The 15678-nt window shown below is 34.7% G+C and overlaps 2 protein-coding genes across 3 annotated transcripts in view; one reads left to right on the top strand and one right to left on the bottom strand.

Annotated features, from left to right (window-relative positions):
• LOC145247543 (recQ-mediated genome instability protein 1-like) overlaps positions 1–3005 on the bottom strand; it is a 74577-nt gene extending 71572 nt beyond the window's left edge. The window contains exon 1 of one of the 2 annotated variants that reach the window (XM_080109383.1): positions 2877–3005. The gene's annotated coding sequence lies outside the window, so the exon portion shown is untranslated. Of the gene's footprint in view, positions 1–178; positions 199–2876 lie in introns of those variants that run through there. The other variant, XM_080109384.1, reaches the window with a different exon arrangement.
• Positions 85–13630, top strand: LOC145247544 (uncharacterized). Its single transcript, XM_080109385.1, has 2 exons — positions 85–249; positions 12261–13630. The coding sequence occupies exon 2, from the start codon at positions 12269–12271 to the stop codon at positions 13463–13465; it is 1197 nt and encodes a 398-aa protein (XP_079965511.1). The 5' UTR covers positions 85–249; positions 12261–12268; the 3' UTR covers positions 13466–13630.
• The last annotated feature ends 2048 nt before the right edge of the window (positions 13631–15678 follow it).

The following is a 15678-nucleotide window of genomic DNA, read 5'->3' as shown; positions in this document are numbered from 1 at the left end:
ATATTTAATCAGCTATAATTAGTATTATTAATTTCTTAGAAAATAATTGAATCCGTTCGAATCTACGGCTATGTTATGGTAGTCAAACATAAAAAAAGGTTTTCTGCTGTGCAACAACCACTTGAAGTTCATTTAGAGAAGAAAAACGAGTTGCAGGAGAAAAAAATCCAGAAATTACCCAAATTTTCAAATCTGTGCATTTATTTGGTAACCGTCTTCCAAAATTGTTTTCTTTTTAATTCTAAGCAGGTAAATTGTAAAAAGAAATATTTAAATCAATTCTTTTTTATGCATTATATTACTCTTGTTGTTGTTGATGATCACGTTTTTTTTTCGCTCAAATGAAATTATCTTGTTCTGCGTACTGACTCATGTTTTTTTAATTTTCTTAGTTTCAAATAATTTTTATTATATTAAATCCAATTACAATATTGTTTTTAATATAATTACTTGTTGATTGGAATAACTTTGTTTAAAACTATGTACGTTTGCGCTCTCTCAAGCACTCTAGTAGCAACAGGAGTTTGGGGGAGAAAATATAAAATTTTATTCTTTGCCCCCATGCTGTCAATGAAAAAATAAAAAATTAGATTTGGTGCTTGTGTAGATTATTCATCTTTTAAACCACCACCTTTTCAGTAAAAACACTATTACGTACTTACATTTCATGGTGAAATTAGTATAAAATCTAAAAATTACGAAAAATGATCCAGTAGAAAAATAATTACAAAAGTAAAAGAATTTATCGATTAATCGAATTTTATTGTGGAACAGTTGTGCAACCAATTCAGTATGACAACCTGACTTATCTCCCTTGACTTAAATTTAGAGTCCGCCATTTTTAATCAGAACGTAATTTAATACTAGCACATCTGCTGGATCATTTTTGTGTAAAATTTCTATACCAATTTCGGCATGACATGTAAGTACGTAATGTTTTCACTTGAAATGCGTTGATTTAAAATCTATACAGGTACCTTGATTTGTTTTTGTTTTAGTGTCTTTTTTTTCTTTTTTTAGTGTTTTGATTTTTTTGGTACTTGTACAGTTTAGTTAAGAAGACATTAAAAAAATGAAAATATCGAAAAAGGTTATATTGTACGTATCCGTTTTGGACTAAAGATCTCCGAAAAAAAAAATTCATTTAATTTGATCGAGTAGTTTTTTGTTTGTTTGTTTTTTTTTACAGCGGAAAAACACGTTCTTATGAGAGCGCGTTGAAGTCCGCCATTGTGAAATTTGCTGAACACGCCACGGGGAGATAACTCCATGTAAAGCGCCGATACTCCCTCCCCATCTTTAATTCTAGCTTTTCTTCCTAAAAATCGAACTTTTTGCTCGGTATCATAACAAATGGTTTTTTCGCAGTAAAAAAAAAAAAAAAAAAAAAACTACTTGATGAAATTAAGTGAATTTTTTAGGGGGAGGACTTCGTTCCATAAAGGATACGTACAATATAATCTTTTTTCGATATTTTCATTTTTTTTTTTTTAATGTCTTGACTAAACTGTACAAGTATCGATTTATTTATTTTTGTTATTGTGTTTTTTTTTTTTTTGTAATTAGACATCAACGCCCTGGAGATATTTTAGGAAAATTAAATAAATAAAAATTAGAGGTCTGTATAAAGATAACATAAAAAGATCTTCCATCGCATAGGACAGAACTAGTAACCATTTTTGCTGCTACTATACAATGTGACTCAATGGAGTGTGTAACTTATCTTCACTGAACGATCTGTAAAAAGTCGAATATTGAATGCAGCAGTAAGTCCTTGGAACATGTACCAGAAAGAACTGTATACAACCTCCACTGTGACTATCCAGTTACGTACCTAGAAAACAGAGCCATAGACCCTGACATAGTGATATGGAACAAGAAAGAGAAAGAAGCAACCTTAGTAGAAGTTTAGCGCCCCCACCCCCAATAATTATGGATTAATCAAAGCTTAGAAAAAAAAAGACAACGAAATACCAAGATCTTATGTACGACATGAAAAAAGACTGGAATCTTAAAAAGATCTCCATCATTCCAGTAATTAAGAGCAACCGGACTCAAAAACTACCTGATAAATATGCCTAGTGAACAAAGTGCAAGAGAGATACAAATAATTGCACGTAAAGAGACGGGAATCTTAAAAAGATCTCTCGGTTGGAATTAATGTTAATTTTTATTCAACAGGAATACAAGAACATAAGACAAGTTGGTTCTGCAGGCATGTATTAGAGAAAAAGAATTGACTTCATGTTTTTAGCCTTGAATGGAAATTTGTATCTCGCCTCCTGACAAGTCATGACAAGGAAAGCAATATGCTTTCTTGTCACAATGATATCTTGTGATACAATAACATGGTTAAATTAGTTATTCTCGGTCTATCTATCCAGCGATAGTGTTTAAATAGTTTATATTGGGAATTATTAATGTTTACAGAAATTAGCTAAGTAAACAAAAATAACTAGATCAACCTTGAGCAGTTGCGTACGTGACAGAGGTCACACGTTAGGGGACGTGTGCTTTTGATCATGACATAACGGAACTGACAGGTCAAGAGGTCAAAAAGATGAGATTGAAGAGTTTGAGTTTGGTCACGAAAGTGAACAGACACATTCAATCCAGGAAGCGGGGCTGAAAGAACAAGCATGTAGAGACGTAAGCAGACTCCTTGTGAAGACCACTGAGACAGCAGAAATAAATTTATATTTTAAAAATATAAAGTTTTGTTCTGTAGTTTCACAAAAAAAAAAGAAAAAACAGGTGTCTCAATCGGTTATGGTGTTGGACATTGCATGTTTACCAAAGAGCTCAGCAGTGAAAGAAGATCTCCAGAGAAAGAAACGGTATGAAGCATCTATATAAGAATATGTAAAATATGATACCTTGCTGTAAATACATGTAATATATCTCCTGGATATCCTCTCTATACAACAATCTCTTGAGGAACTCTTCATAAAAGGCGCCAAATAAGGCTGGGCAAAAATGTCAACACATAAGACCGGATGGTTCATAAGAAAAGGTACAAATGCATAGAAGTATTCTAATCACCCGATGTATCTCTATGCAAGTTTCAACATGTCTGTTTTAACTAACCAAATCACATCCAAAGTATTCCATATAAATACAAATGGAAAAAGATCTCAATGATCTAAGTGCTACTAGTATATCCTACAAAAACTTGTTAGCTTCCTTTCTTATCATATCTACACACAAACATAAGACAGTTTGGTTCAGCTAGCATATATTAGAGAAAAGAGATTGCCATTTTACTTAAAAATGGATGACGTCATAAAAGATGAATGGTTGTTACAAAAAGCAATGGACATGTATGTTGGTTTAAAAGCAACAAGGCAGAATTAATAAAAGTACTATCTATTGACCTTCACATCAGGCAAGGGCACTAAATGTATACACTAATCTACAATGCACCAACATTGTCTCAATGATTCATGGATTTATAAATTAAAGAGGAGTTAGGAAAAGATTTCAATCTGTCACTACCAAAGTGAATGAAGTCTTGCCATTTTGATTGGCAAATAGTTTAGATCAGTGCATTAAAGTTATTAAAGCTGCTGCCAAGGCTGTGTCAAAGCCACTCAGAATAGAAAAACGGAAAAAAGAAGTAAAGAAAGTGCCCTGGTGGCAGAATTATTTAAATAAATCAAATTAGAAAGGATTTAAGTAAAATAAAAGTTGCCGGAAATGGCAAACTCCATGTCAAAGTGACAGACACCAAAACGGTTTCAGAATAACTGAAACAGCATATCACAGCTAAAACGGACAAAGTTAAACATTAGAGACAGAACTGAGCAGTATTGGCAGAACAAACTGCTCAAGGATAACCAGAAACTTTATTTTAATGTCGATTAAAAGGAATTGAAAATGGGAAAGACATTAACCTGATGCTGATCAATCTCATGTATCCCGGAAAGTCGTTTGAGAAAAGAAGGTAAAACACCAAGATAATGCAAGATAGATCAAAGTTATTGAACGGGAGGTGTTCTATAGTAGGATTTCCAAAAATGGGGCTCCTTGATTGAGGCTGGGGGACTCCAAAAGCCTTTGCTTAAAGAGGACCAAATGCTTTATTGGAAAAATTAAATGATCTTTTTTTACTGGAAATCAATATGATATATTTATATATGTGAGATATGATATATACCTACAGGCGTAAAGATTTTCAGGATGGTTCATGAAAAAGAAAATAAAAAATAAATTAACAAAAAAGTGCAACAAATTTTGATTAATCAAAAAAAAAAAAAAATGGTTGTAAACACGAAAATATCACAAACAGGAACAACTAATGAACAAGTATAAGCTAAAATTTGAAATTAATGTTTTTCATATTTATTTTAGAAATTATCTTGTTAGTGCTCCGTTAAAAACCTTTGCCCTGCTCAGGGGCTCCATGGTGTCATGAAGTTTGGAAAACTTTGTTCTATACAATAGAGCGACAAATGAATATAACAGTCACTATTGAGATGCTGGAATTAAATGTTAAAAAGTTTTTATATTTGAAAGCATCTGGACCTGATGAAGTCCAAGAATACTGGTTCAAAAACTTTCAACTCTTCACCAACTTCACCTGCAATGTTAAATAACTGTTTGATGACAGGTAGCTTCCTTGAGTGGCTGACAAAGGGCACTACAGTTTGGATCATAAAGGAAAAGAGAAAAGTGGGTGAAATGACAAACTTTACACCAATCACTCGCCTCACAGTTATGTGGAAACTTTTTTACAAGAATATTGTCTGAAAGGATCTATGGTCATTTGGACCAAAACAATTTCTTGCCGAAGGAACAGAAAACCTGCCAAAAAAGATCACGAGACACAAAGAATCAGCTTCTGATCGATAAAATGATCCTAAGAAACTGTAAAGATCTACTAACCTTTTCATGGGCTGGAGCAGATTATAGGAAGAAATTTGATATGTTGTGCAAATGTTTCAAATTTTTGGAATAGCTCCCAATCTGCAAACATCTATAAAGAATAGGATGAAAAATTGGGAAACCAATTTCAGGAAATGTTGCATTAGGCAAAGTAAAAATTAAGAAAAGGTATAGTCTTTCTCCTTTGCTTTTTCTTGTTAGCTCGATCCCGTGGACACTTCTTTTACAGAATATGAAAGCAGGATATAGATTTAGAAAAAAAACTTCCTACCGTCACCCGTCTACTTTTCATGGATGACCTAACGTGTTTGGAAGGAATGAGAACCAACTTGATACTCTAATGAATACGATTAGATTGTTTAGTAATGACATAAGGATGGAAGTTAGCATTAGAAAATGTGTTTTTCTTGTGATGAAAAGAGGCAAGCTCATCCACTCAGATGGCCTTGAATTTCCAACAACAGATCTGAAAAAGAATGCTGACAGTGAGAGAGGCTAAAATATTTGGGGATACTGGAAGCCGATAAGCTTAAGAACATGGAAACAACAGGTTGGTTGGTTGGTTGTTTTTGTTTTACGGCATATCAACCCTTTTTGGGTTATTTAATGCCGAATTCAAAGATTTTAAAGAAAATTTTTTAATAGAATATATTTGTTTTTTGCAAGTCAGTTTCTATTTAACCGATAGTTGGGACCCTAACAGGTACTACCACTCTGGGTCAGAGTGGACCTGGGAGCAATGGTAATTAAAGGGTGGCTCCACACTCCCCAAAGCCCACAAGTTGGGGCCTCACCACTGGATATAGTTTAAGGTCATATCCAGGACCCCCATTGAGGGACTTTTACCCTCTGCAGGGGGCAGTCGGTGTATTCTAATGCCCCACCGACAGGGCCGGAAACAACAGGAGATTAAGGGTTATTCTCAAATCGCACCTCCACAGTCGGAATACAATATATGCCATCAATGCCAGGAAAGTAGTTATTATTTGATATACTGCTGGTATACTTGGCTGGAATCTAGATGAACTGTGCTGCTTTCAACTTGTATCAACTTTGTAAATGTTCTACAGGTGCCAATAAATGTTGATCAGTTCAAATTTTTTTGCATGGAGGAATTCAATGATGCATTGCTGCTTCTGATGCCCGTCTATAACAGGGATTGCTTTCTAGAGTCTCACACTGTCAATATCTGCAACAGAAAAATGAAACTTTCAGGTTATGAATACATAAGTTCAGTCATCAAAATAATGCAATTTGCAATCTACTCTGATCCATTCGGGCGGAATAAAAAAAGTAGGAGCATTACTTTTGGAACGTCCCTCGTAAGAAGAAGAAATAATAGGAAAACGAAGGAGAAAAAGTAAAAGAGAAAAAAATAAGAATAAACCAGAAGAAAACCAAAAGGATAATAAAAAGAGAACGAAGAGAAAGATAAAGAAAATAAAGAGAAAGAAAAAGGAAATGGAGAAAAAGAAAGAAAACGAAGAGAAAGAAAACAAAAGAAACAAGAAAAAGAAAAGATAAAGAGGAAAACGAAGAGAAAGAAAAAGAAAACAAAGTGAAAGAAAAAGAAAACAGTGAAAGAAAAAGAAAGATAAAAAACGAAGAGAAAAAATGAAAAGAAAGAAAGAAAACAAAGAGAAAGAAGAAAATGAAGAAAAAGAAAAAAAAACATAAAAAAAGAAGAAAAAGCAAACTAAATAACATGTCACCAGGTGTATTTATTTTAATAGTGAGGTGGTTGGTTCAACAGCAAACCTTACATCCAGGCAGACATTGATTGACCTTGGTTAATTTTGAACACTTTTGTGTTATCGCGTGTGATTATCAGGTGTTTTTATTGTAATGATTAGCTCCAATATTTAAAACATTTTGTTCGTTAGAAATGTACTTGGAAGCAGAAAACGGTAACAGAGGTTGACAATCTTATGATGTGCTTAGAAATTAACTAAAAATTAACTTTACGCTTTTTTTTTTAATTTTTCTTCCTTTGAAGATTGTAACGCTGGGTATGGGGCTGCCAAACCAGCTGCCAACATTGCTCTGCTTTTTATTGAAACCAACCGAGACCTCTTTTTAATATCCTCGTTGTTCTCTTAAGTGCAATTGTGTGGACCTCTTTTGCACTTGGTTCATCAGGAATATTAGTTAGGTAGAACTTCAGGTTCTTCTTCATAAGCCTTGTGGCACCTATGATAACTGGTAGGATTGATATCTCCTTAAGATTCCAGTTTTTTTTTTCATATCATACACGAGACTTTGATATTTGATCTGTTTCTCCCTGTCGGCTCTGTTCAGACCTACATCATTAGGGACACTCATGTCATAATATAATTTTCGGTGCTAGCGAAGATTGGTCATTTTTTTAAACCAATGCATTTCAAGTGAAAACATTGCAGGAGCTGTTCCAAGTGAGCGTTGTCTGAAGATATCGGTTTCAATCCTACCCAAAGAAGGCCAGAGGATGAGTTGCCCAAAACTTGGTGAGACAACAACAACTATGGAAGGCAGTAATTACTGGGGATAAGTTACAAGACTCAGCATTCCTATCCCGTTGATGCTAATCACCTGAAGAAGGCCAGAGGATGAGTTGGCCAAAATGTGGTAATGCAACAACAATTATGTCAATAATTACAAGAAACCTTCTCTACCACCTATAGCAATGGTCAACGACTCTTTATCTGAGAGTACGTCTTTCAAGCTCCTTGGCCTAACGTTCACAGAAAACATGAGTTGGAACAATTACATCGAGGGCATTGCCAGGGCCGCTGCGAGGAAGGTGGGCTCTCTCTACCGTGCTAGAAAACTACTAACACCTGAAAGTATCCTGTACCTCTATAAGGCAACCATTCGCCCATGTATGGAGTATTGCTGTCATATTTGGGCCGGTGCATCGGCTACTAGTCTCTCGCTCCTTGACAAGGTTCAAAAGAGAGTCGCAAATCTGATAGGCCCTGAACTGGCATCTAAGCTTCAGCCTCTGTCCCATCGACGAAACGTTGCATCCGTCTGCCTGTTCTACAAGTATTTTAATGATGAATGTTCTGGCGAACTGCAAGCACTTGTGCCCCCACGACGTGAACACCCTTGACAGACCAGACAGGCTGCAAAATCCCACTCCAACACTGTAGAGATCCCTAGATGTAAAAGATATTTCTACTCCAGTAGTTTCTTCCCCAGAACCGCTAGACTTTGGAAGAGTAGAGTATTGATGTTTTCAGATTGTTAGACGAGAAGCTAAGAGCTGGCAATTTAGAACAGCGACTTCTGATTCAGAAGTCGCTGTTCTAAATTGCCAGCTCTTAGCTTCTCGTCTAACAATCTGAAAACATCAATATCTTCTTTTGTCTTCCTATGTTCAATCATCATTATTACTATTACTCACTAGGAGTTTTCATACAGGCCATCATTAAAGATTTCTCTCTCAATAACCTCTGGTGCTCCCTGTAGTCTAGGTGGCAGCAAGTCTCCCCAGATTCCCTGTACTCTTCACCTCTTTCGATAACTTTTGCAAATGAATTTGCATTATCACAACCGCCATTTACCATTTATTTCTCGCTGACAACAACCATTAGTTTTTACTAGGATTTTGGTGGCAATAAGCCTACTTACGGTTCCAGTCCTCTTTACACTCATCCAGTGGAGGTCAGGTTAGTGCTTTCTTTCTCCGGTCTCTCCATCATCTTTGACCCTTCACTACTATTTGGTATGATGCCAGTTGATACTGACGCTACAATATTATTTCGGGAGAGTAGCTTATAATTATCCAGTTTCAGTTTTCTTTAATCCATGTAGTGTTTCTCTATCTTTTTGTCTCATCTGTTTTTATTTGTCCAGTTATCTTTTGTAGCTCATATGAATTACCATATATAAACTTGTGTATAAGTCAAATTTCTGGGAGACGATTTTAAGGTTATTTTTTGGGGATCAACTTATACATAGGTAATGTTTTTGGACATGTTGTTAAAAAGCGACTCTGCACTCGATCATAACTAGGGCTGTGACAACAACATATTTTTATTCTTTGGACTCTCGAGTATATATCCAACACAGTCAATTAATCGAGAACCACATCAGCCTATATAAAAACATATAAGATATTAACGGATGTATACTCAAGTCAAAACAATGAAAAGAATATTCTGTTGTCACAGCCCTAATCATAACATAGAAAACACCATTTTGCTTGTGTACTCGGTGATTAATTGCACTCCTTCTGAACTCCACTGCAGTGTGTTTATCAGCATGTAAGCACATGTGTGTTTTTCCAGTGGGAGGCTTTTTTTTTTTTTTTTTTTTTTTTTTTTATTACATTTTCACCCCAAACAAGGCACATTGCTACTTTGGTGTAGGGGGCTACTATCAGGGGCAACAACTACTGGGGTACTATGTTGGGATTTGGACAGCAAGATGTCGGTTCACGTTGCACTTGAACTTCTGCATGTCAGTACAGTTGGGGAAGCAGTGGCCTGGAATGGAATTCCAGAGTTTAGCGGTTCTGGGGAAGAAACTACTGGAGTTGAAAGATCTTTTACATCTAGGGATCTCTACTGTGTGGGGGTGGGATTTCGCTGCCTGTCGAGTTTGTCTACGTTGTGGGGGCATAAGTGTCTGCAGTTCGCCATAGCATTCACCATTAAAATACTTGTAGAACAGGCAGAGAGAGGCTTAATAATAATTGGAATAGCTCTTGCAATGTTCACTCTCAAGACGTGGCTATAGGCCTAAGTTTGATATGATGTGTTCGGTGATGATATGAAGGCTTTTTGAGCAGGTTAGGAAATGTAGTGCTTATGATATGTCGTTCTCCCATAAGTTCAACAAGTTTTGACAATTTAATGAAACCATTTAATGGCACTTAACGCATGCGTTCACATTTTCACAGTATATTATGGCTCCTGCAATGTATGCGTTTCCATTATTATGGTACGTGATATATGTCTAAAAACAGTAACTGCGCCTGGCATCTACAGCATGTCATTGATCAGAATGTCTGATTAGCAACGTTTGTGTTCATTGCATGTAAGTGTGCAGTGGGTTGGTTCTATATATGAGAATCGAATAGACCACACTTGTGTAAATGCATGAATTATTACTTGTGGATGCCGAGAAACAATTTATAATATGTCTTGACAAAAAAGGAAATCATCTGTGCAAGAAATAGTCATAAGACGAACCATTTAACTTGTCTAGAATCTACAGTCGACTTATACACAGATAATACCTAAAATAACACAATTTTTGGTCTTAAAATACAAATGGACTTATACACAAGATCTCAATTTATATGCAAGTACATATGGTAGTCTCTGCATTCAAGGGTTTTCCTTAATATTTCAGCCATTTTTCATTATTGCTATCTGTTGTATCTTCTCAGCCATTCCTCTGATTCCGATTTCTCTTATTCTTTTTGCAAAGTTTTTTGGGATTGTTCCTAGTGCTCCTGATATTATTGGTGTTATCTTGACTTTCTTCATCTTCCATATACCTTTCAAATATTTTTTTTTCTTTTCATAGTAAGTCTTATACTATCTCTCCCATTTAGTAGTAATATTCTTTAAAAAAAAAAATGTGACTATTGAGTCGCCTTCAGACTGGCATCCCTACTTCATTTTCTCCCACTTAAAAGATCAACCTGTTTATTTTTGGTTATAAAAACAAACAGAAAATAGTGGGCAGTCTTACTAACCTTTTCTGTCTTTTGTTTTTTTTTTTTATTGTTGTTTTATCCCTCTAATCAAGAGGATAAAAATTACAACCAGAACAGTAGCAGAAACTCACCATGAAGCAAGCAATCAACAGAAGATGTTGTGTTTTGAAAGAAACAGCTTACCTTATAGGCTTGTATATAATGATGTTTATGAGCTGTTTTCACTTGTGAAGTGATCCTTCTCAGATAAAGTTAATGTCAAGAGAGAAAACACGCGTTTGTATGGCTTTCCTCATCTAAGTTTTGTATAGGACGGTGCTTTTTGGAGGGGGGGGGATATTTCATTGCATATCTTAGTTTTTTCTTTTTTCTACTTGTAAACTTTATATAGTCATGTCTTTGGGGGATATTTCATCTTACAGATAATATCGAGTCATTAGGAGAGAATATGCACCATTTCAAGGCCTTAAAAATAATGTATTTATAAAAAAATTCAAAGTATTGAAGATATTTTAAGTAGGATAGCCCTTAGAGTGAATGTGGTATTGTGGTGACTGATGAAAGTGATGGACAAATAGCGAAAGAATGAAAGAAACAGTGCTTTAACGAATGGATCAAGTTAACAATGCGATAGACAGAAACTGGAGGTTGAAGGTTCAATCCTCAGCATAGGCGATAATCAGAATACAATTGCAAATTATTTAATACTACCACCCAAGTCAGTCATGTTTAAAATTTTGTGCAGATTCACGAGTTTGACAAAGGAAACGCGAGAAGTTACATCAACGAAAACGTACAAAGAAACGTTGTACGAAGAACACTCAAGATGAGAATAATACTCCAGCTGATTTGTATTTAGATTTTTTCAAAATTAATTTTTTATGAAAGGATTTGTGTTTGAAGGCTATATCAATGCAATTCATAGGAAAACCATGGATACAAGCATCTAAAAGAATAATGACAATGTTAGAAGGAATTTTCAATAATTTTATGTTTATTTACCAACATAATGTGTCGTACAAGATGGTAAGTGTTGATGTCCCTAATTTTCGAGAGTAGTAGCTCTTTTTGGGGGTGGAAAATAAAAAGAAATATGTACAACTGTTCAGCAAGGCTTTCTTTTATCTATTCTATTTATTTTTTTATTTTTTTTATTATTTCTTTATTTCCGGAAGTCAGTGTCACAGACTGGCTGTCAAATCAATTTCCAGGATACAAGTTGTGGTGAATATTAAGTATTGTTGAGAATTATTGTAGCTTTTTTTAATGATTATAAATAATTAATTCTTGCGTATTACACTCATTGTTAATGACTGCTGTATTGGTATTGTGTAATATATGGTTTGGGTAAAGCGAATGGTCTAGGGGAGATCACTCTAAGTGTACTTGGGCTAGTTCCCTTGCCAAAGTGTATATGTTAATATGTATACACATACACGCCTACGTTTATGAAGAGATCCTACCCTCGAAAATTAAGGACATCAACACCTACCATCTTGTGCGGCACAATATGTTGATAAATAAACATAATATAATTGAAAATTATTGAAAATTCCTTCTAATATTGTCCTTATTCTTTTATGTGCCAACTCATGTCTACAGTGTTTCCTACGAACGACATTGATAATAGCCTCCAAACACAACTCTTTTCACACTACATGCAATACTTCAAACAAACTACAACATCCTTCTCTAATTTTTTTATTTTTTCCTTCTTATTTTCCAGATTCCAATATGATTCCACAGATGGATGAAGAACTTAACCTCAGTTTGGCACAAGAAGGAACTGTTCTGAGAAATGTCTTCATCCAGCTGTCAGCTGAAGCCATCTACTATGCCTACCTCAGTAAGCAGACAAACGAAAATCTGGTTTCAGCAGATGTACAGTGTGACACAGCCACCCAGTCTGGCCACCACCGGAAGTGGGCATCCAACAAAGGGGAGGAACTGCACAACAGCAAGAAGAACAAGGACATTCAAAACAAGAATAAACTTTTCTACTATTTACTGTGTGAAGATTATGCGTTGTTGAAGTCAAAATACACATGTGAAATTAAAGAGGGTCTTTATCAGGCGATCATTACCGGATACGGACCGAAGACAACGCATAATGACAGGAACCATAACAGTCACAAAAGATTTGTTCACAAATCGAAGGATAGTAATCTTTCAAACCAGAACCCAAACGAGGGGTACTCTGCCAACAAAAACACAAAAATGCGATTCCGATCTCACAATAAAAATACAAACTTTGATAATGAAGATTCAAATGTGAGGTTGACTCGACGAAATGAGATGTACCTATTCTGGGGTCTGGCTGGTGACTACCGACTGATGAAGTGGAAGAAGAAGCGTGAGAAAGCGGAGGGTCGCTACCAGAAGTATTTGGCCAATCGTCGGAAGAGAGAACTGAAGAAAGAAATGACGGCTCAGAACATGCTGAAGCAGTCACATGCAACGTCTAGCAAATCGGCTTCAGGGTTTGGAGTGGCCATGAAACCGGTGAAAAAGTTTCTCAAGAAGAAGCTGTTTGTGATCCAAAAGAGTCTTGCCTATGATTATCGTCACTGCCTGAAGAAGAAGAAAAACCGGGAGGACGATGAAAGCTTCTACCAATTTTACCTCGCAAATATTACACCTCCTCTTCCACATTCCATCTCTGGTGCTTCTTACGTTGTGAGTTCTGCTCCGAAAGTTACTGCCCCAAAGGTCCTTTGTACGGGACGCATGAAAGGGAAGAAATTGAATGTTAGTTTTGATCTACCTGATGAAGACGAACTTCTTTCAGAAACCGTTGAAGCAACAGATTTATTTCTCTTTCAGTGTTTAGCACTTGATTCAGCGAGAATGTCCTGGAAACAACGTTGTGAGAGTAACGAGGCTTATTATCAAATGACCATCAGAATGAAGGAGAATAGTATGATGCTTTAAGTAACACAAAAAATGGTTTATAGTCAGCTAATGTACTTTCTACCTTTCGGTGTAGCGCTATCAAATCAGTTCCTTCGCTTTTATTGTTCTTCAGTATTTGTGAAGCAATTTATTAAAATAAAATAGAAAAGAAAGAGGAAATTATTGAAAAGTATGCAATAAAAATCAACAAAATTATACAGAAAAAATAAGTCTTTACTTGCACCTTTTAATAACAAAATAAGAAATAAAATTTTTATTTTATTCGAAATTTTATAAGAAATATGTTTATGAAATTATAAAAATAAATCTTTTTTTTAATTTTTAAAATCAGTTTTTTTTATTTAAATTTTTATAATCAATATATATTTATGAAATTATCAAAATAAATCTTTTTTTTTAAATAAAAGTTTTTTATTTAAATTTTTATAATCAATATATATTTATGAAATTATCAAAATAAATCTTTTTTTTTTAAATAAAAGTTTTTTTATTTAAATTTTTATAATTAATATATATTTATTAAAGTATAAAAATAAAATTATATATAACAAAATGTCAAACATTATAAAAAAAACGTATCCAATACATAATATTCCTAAAATAGTTTTAAAAGATTTTATAACGTGTAAAAAAATAAGAACACAAAACGTTTTTATAACGTTTAAAAAAAATAAGAGCACAAAACGTTTTCAATAATTCTTTTAAAAAAATAAATAAAACTAATTTCAATAATTCTAAATTATAATAAGACCAAAAATCTTTTCAATAATTTATTAAATAAATAAAAAAAAAAGAACAATTGGAAAAAAACGTGATAAAAATAAGCGTACATGCACAGGGGAGATATAGGTGTGAGAGAAAAAAGCAAAGGATCTGATTTGCCTTGTCACCGCATCTGGTAGCACTACACAGGAAGTTAGGAAGTACATTAGCTGACTATAACCCTAATAATCATGACATTTTTTTAATATTATTTTGATTCTTGGGACTACTGTTCTTATCTTGAGAATTATTTTCACAACGTTTCGGTTAATGTTACTTCTGATCTTCAGGTGTATCTTGTCAAATTCACAAATCTTTCTAGAAAACTCTGGGAATCTGCACGGAATTTTAAATGGAACCATTTATTTAATCTATGGGGATAGCATGCTCTCATTCCATCAGCCATGACTGGATAGAAATTCTAAGTAATTCATAATTGTAGTTATGCACAATCACGTTGACACATCGGTTCTCGCCAGATGGCCAGTTAAGCAACATTGAGCCCGGCCAGTATCAGATAGGTGACCATTTGGGAAGGTGAGGTGCTGTATGTACCGCGAGGTAAAATACCAGGTTGAGAAGGGTAGATGAGACTCTCTTAAGCCATGATAGGCACTCTGTCTAGTGATGGCGTAACAATAAAAAATACCCTTGATAGCCCTGGCGAAGCATCAAGTATTCAGCTACTGACAAGATTTGAATTACGCTACAAACTCGTGTAATGAGTTCAATCTCGGCTACGGCAATGTTGGATGGGATGGCACTGAGGATTAGCATAGTGAAAGTACTTAGTAAAATTTAATGGTAAATTACATTAAAGGTTTAATCCTACTCCCATGGAATAAATAAAGGGTTCAGTTTGAAATTTTGTGCAGATTCCTTGAGTTCGATATAAAAATTCTCGAGTTTGATAGAAAGATTCATGAGTTCAATGAGATACACTTGAAGTAGGTCACATCAACCGAAACGTTGTGCAAAAATCACTCAAGATGAGAACAGTAGTCTGAATAATCCAAATAATACGAATAATTAATCCTCATCTCAAAAATTCAGAAAGATAATATTTTGTTTTTATTTCAGAACTTTTTAGATGAGGATTGATAATTTGAATTATTCGTATTACTGTTCTCAGTTTGGATGTTCGTCTCACAGCATTTTGTTCGATGTAACCTTCAATCTTTTTCAGCTGTGTCTCTATCAAATTCAGGATCGAACAGTGGGGCAAACATGTTAACCCGTGGTGCAACAGATTATAAGTGCTATGTAATATCATATCATATAAAAAGGAACTTTGTGTGTGAGTTTATTCCCTATGGACTCCAAAATAACTGGGTTGATTTTTATGAATTTCTACACAAAGCTACTTCATGTGCCTGGCAGTGTTCTCAGATAGGTTTTCTATTGGAATGTCTTTGATAAGTATTGATAATCAAAATAATCCAATGAAAGAAGGAACAAGCGGTTTTCAC

This window comes from Euprymna scolopes, chromosome 25, assembly GCF_053919585.1.
Source record: "Euprymna scolopes isolate OS-2025 chromosome 25, ASM5391958v1, whole genome shotgun sequence".
NCBI classification, from domain to species: Eukaryota; Metazoa; Mollusca; class Cephalopoda; order Sepiida; family Sepiolidae; genus Euprymna; species Euprymna scolopes.
The sequence above is the reverse complement of the archived record's forward strand: the minus strand, read 5'-3'. Positions and strand labels throughout refer to the sequence as shown.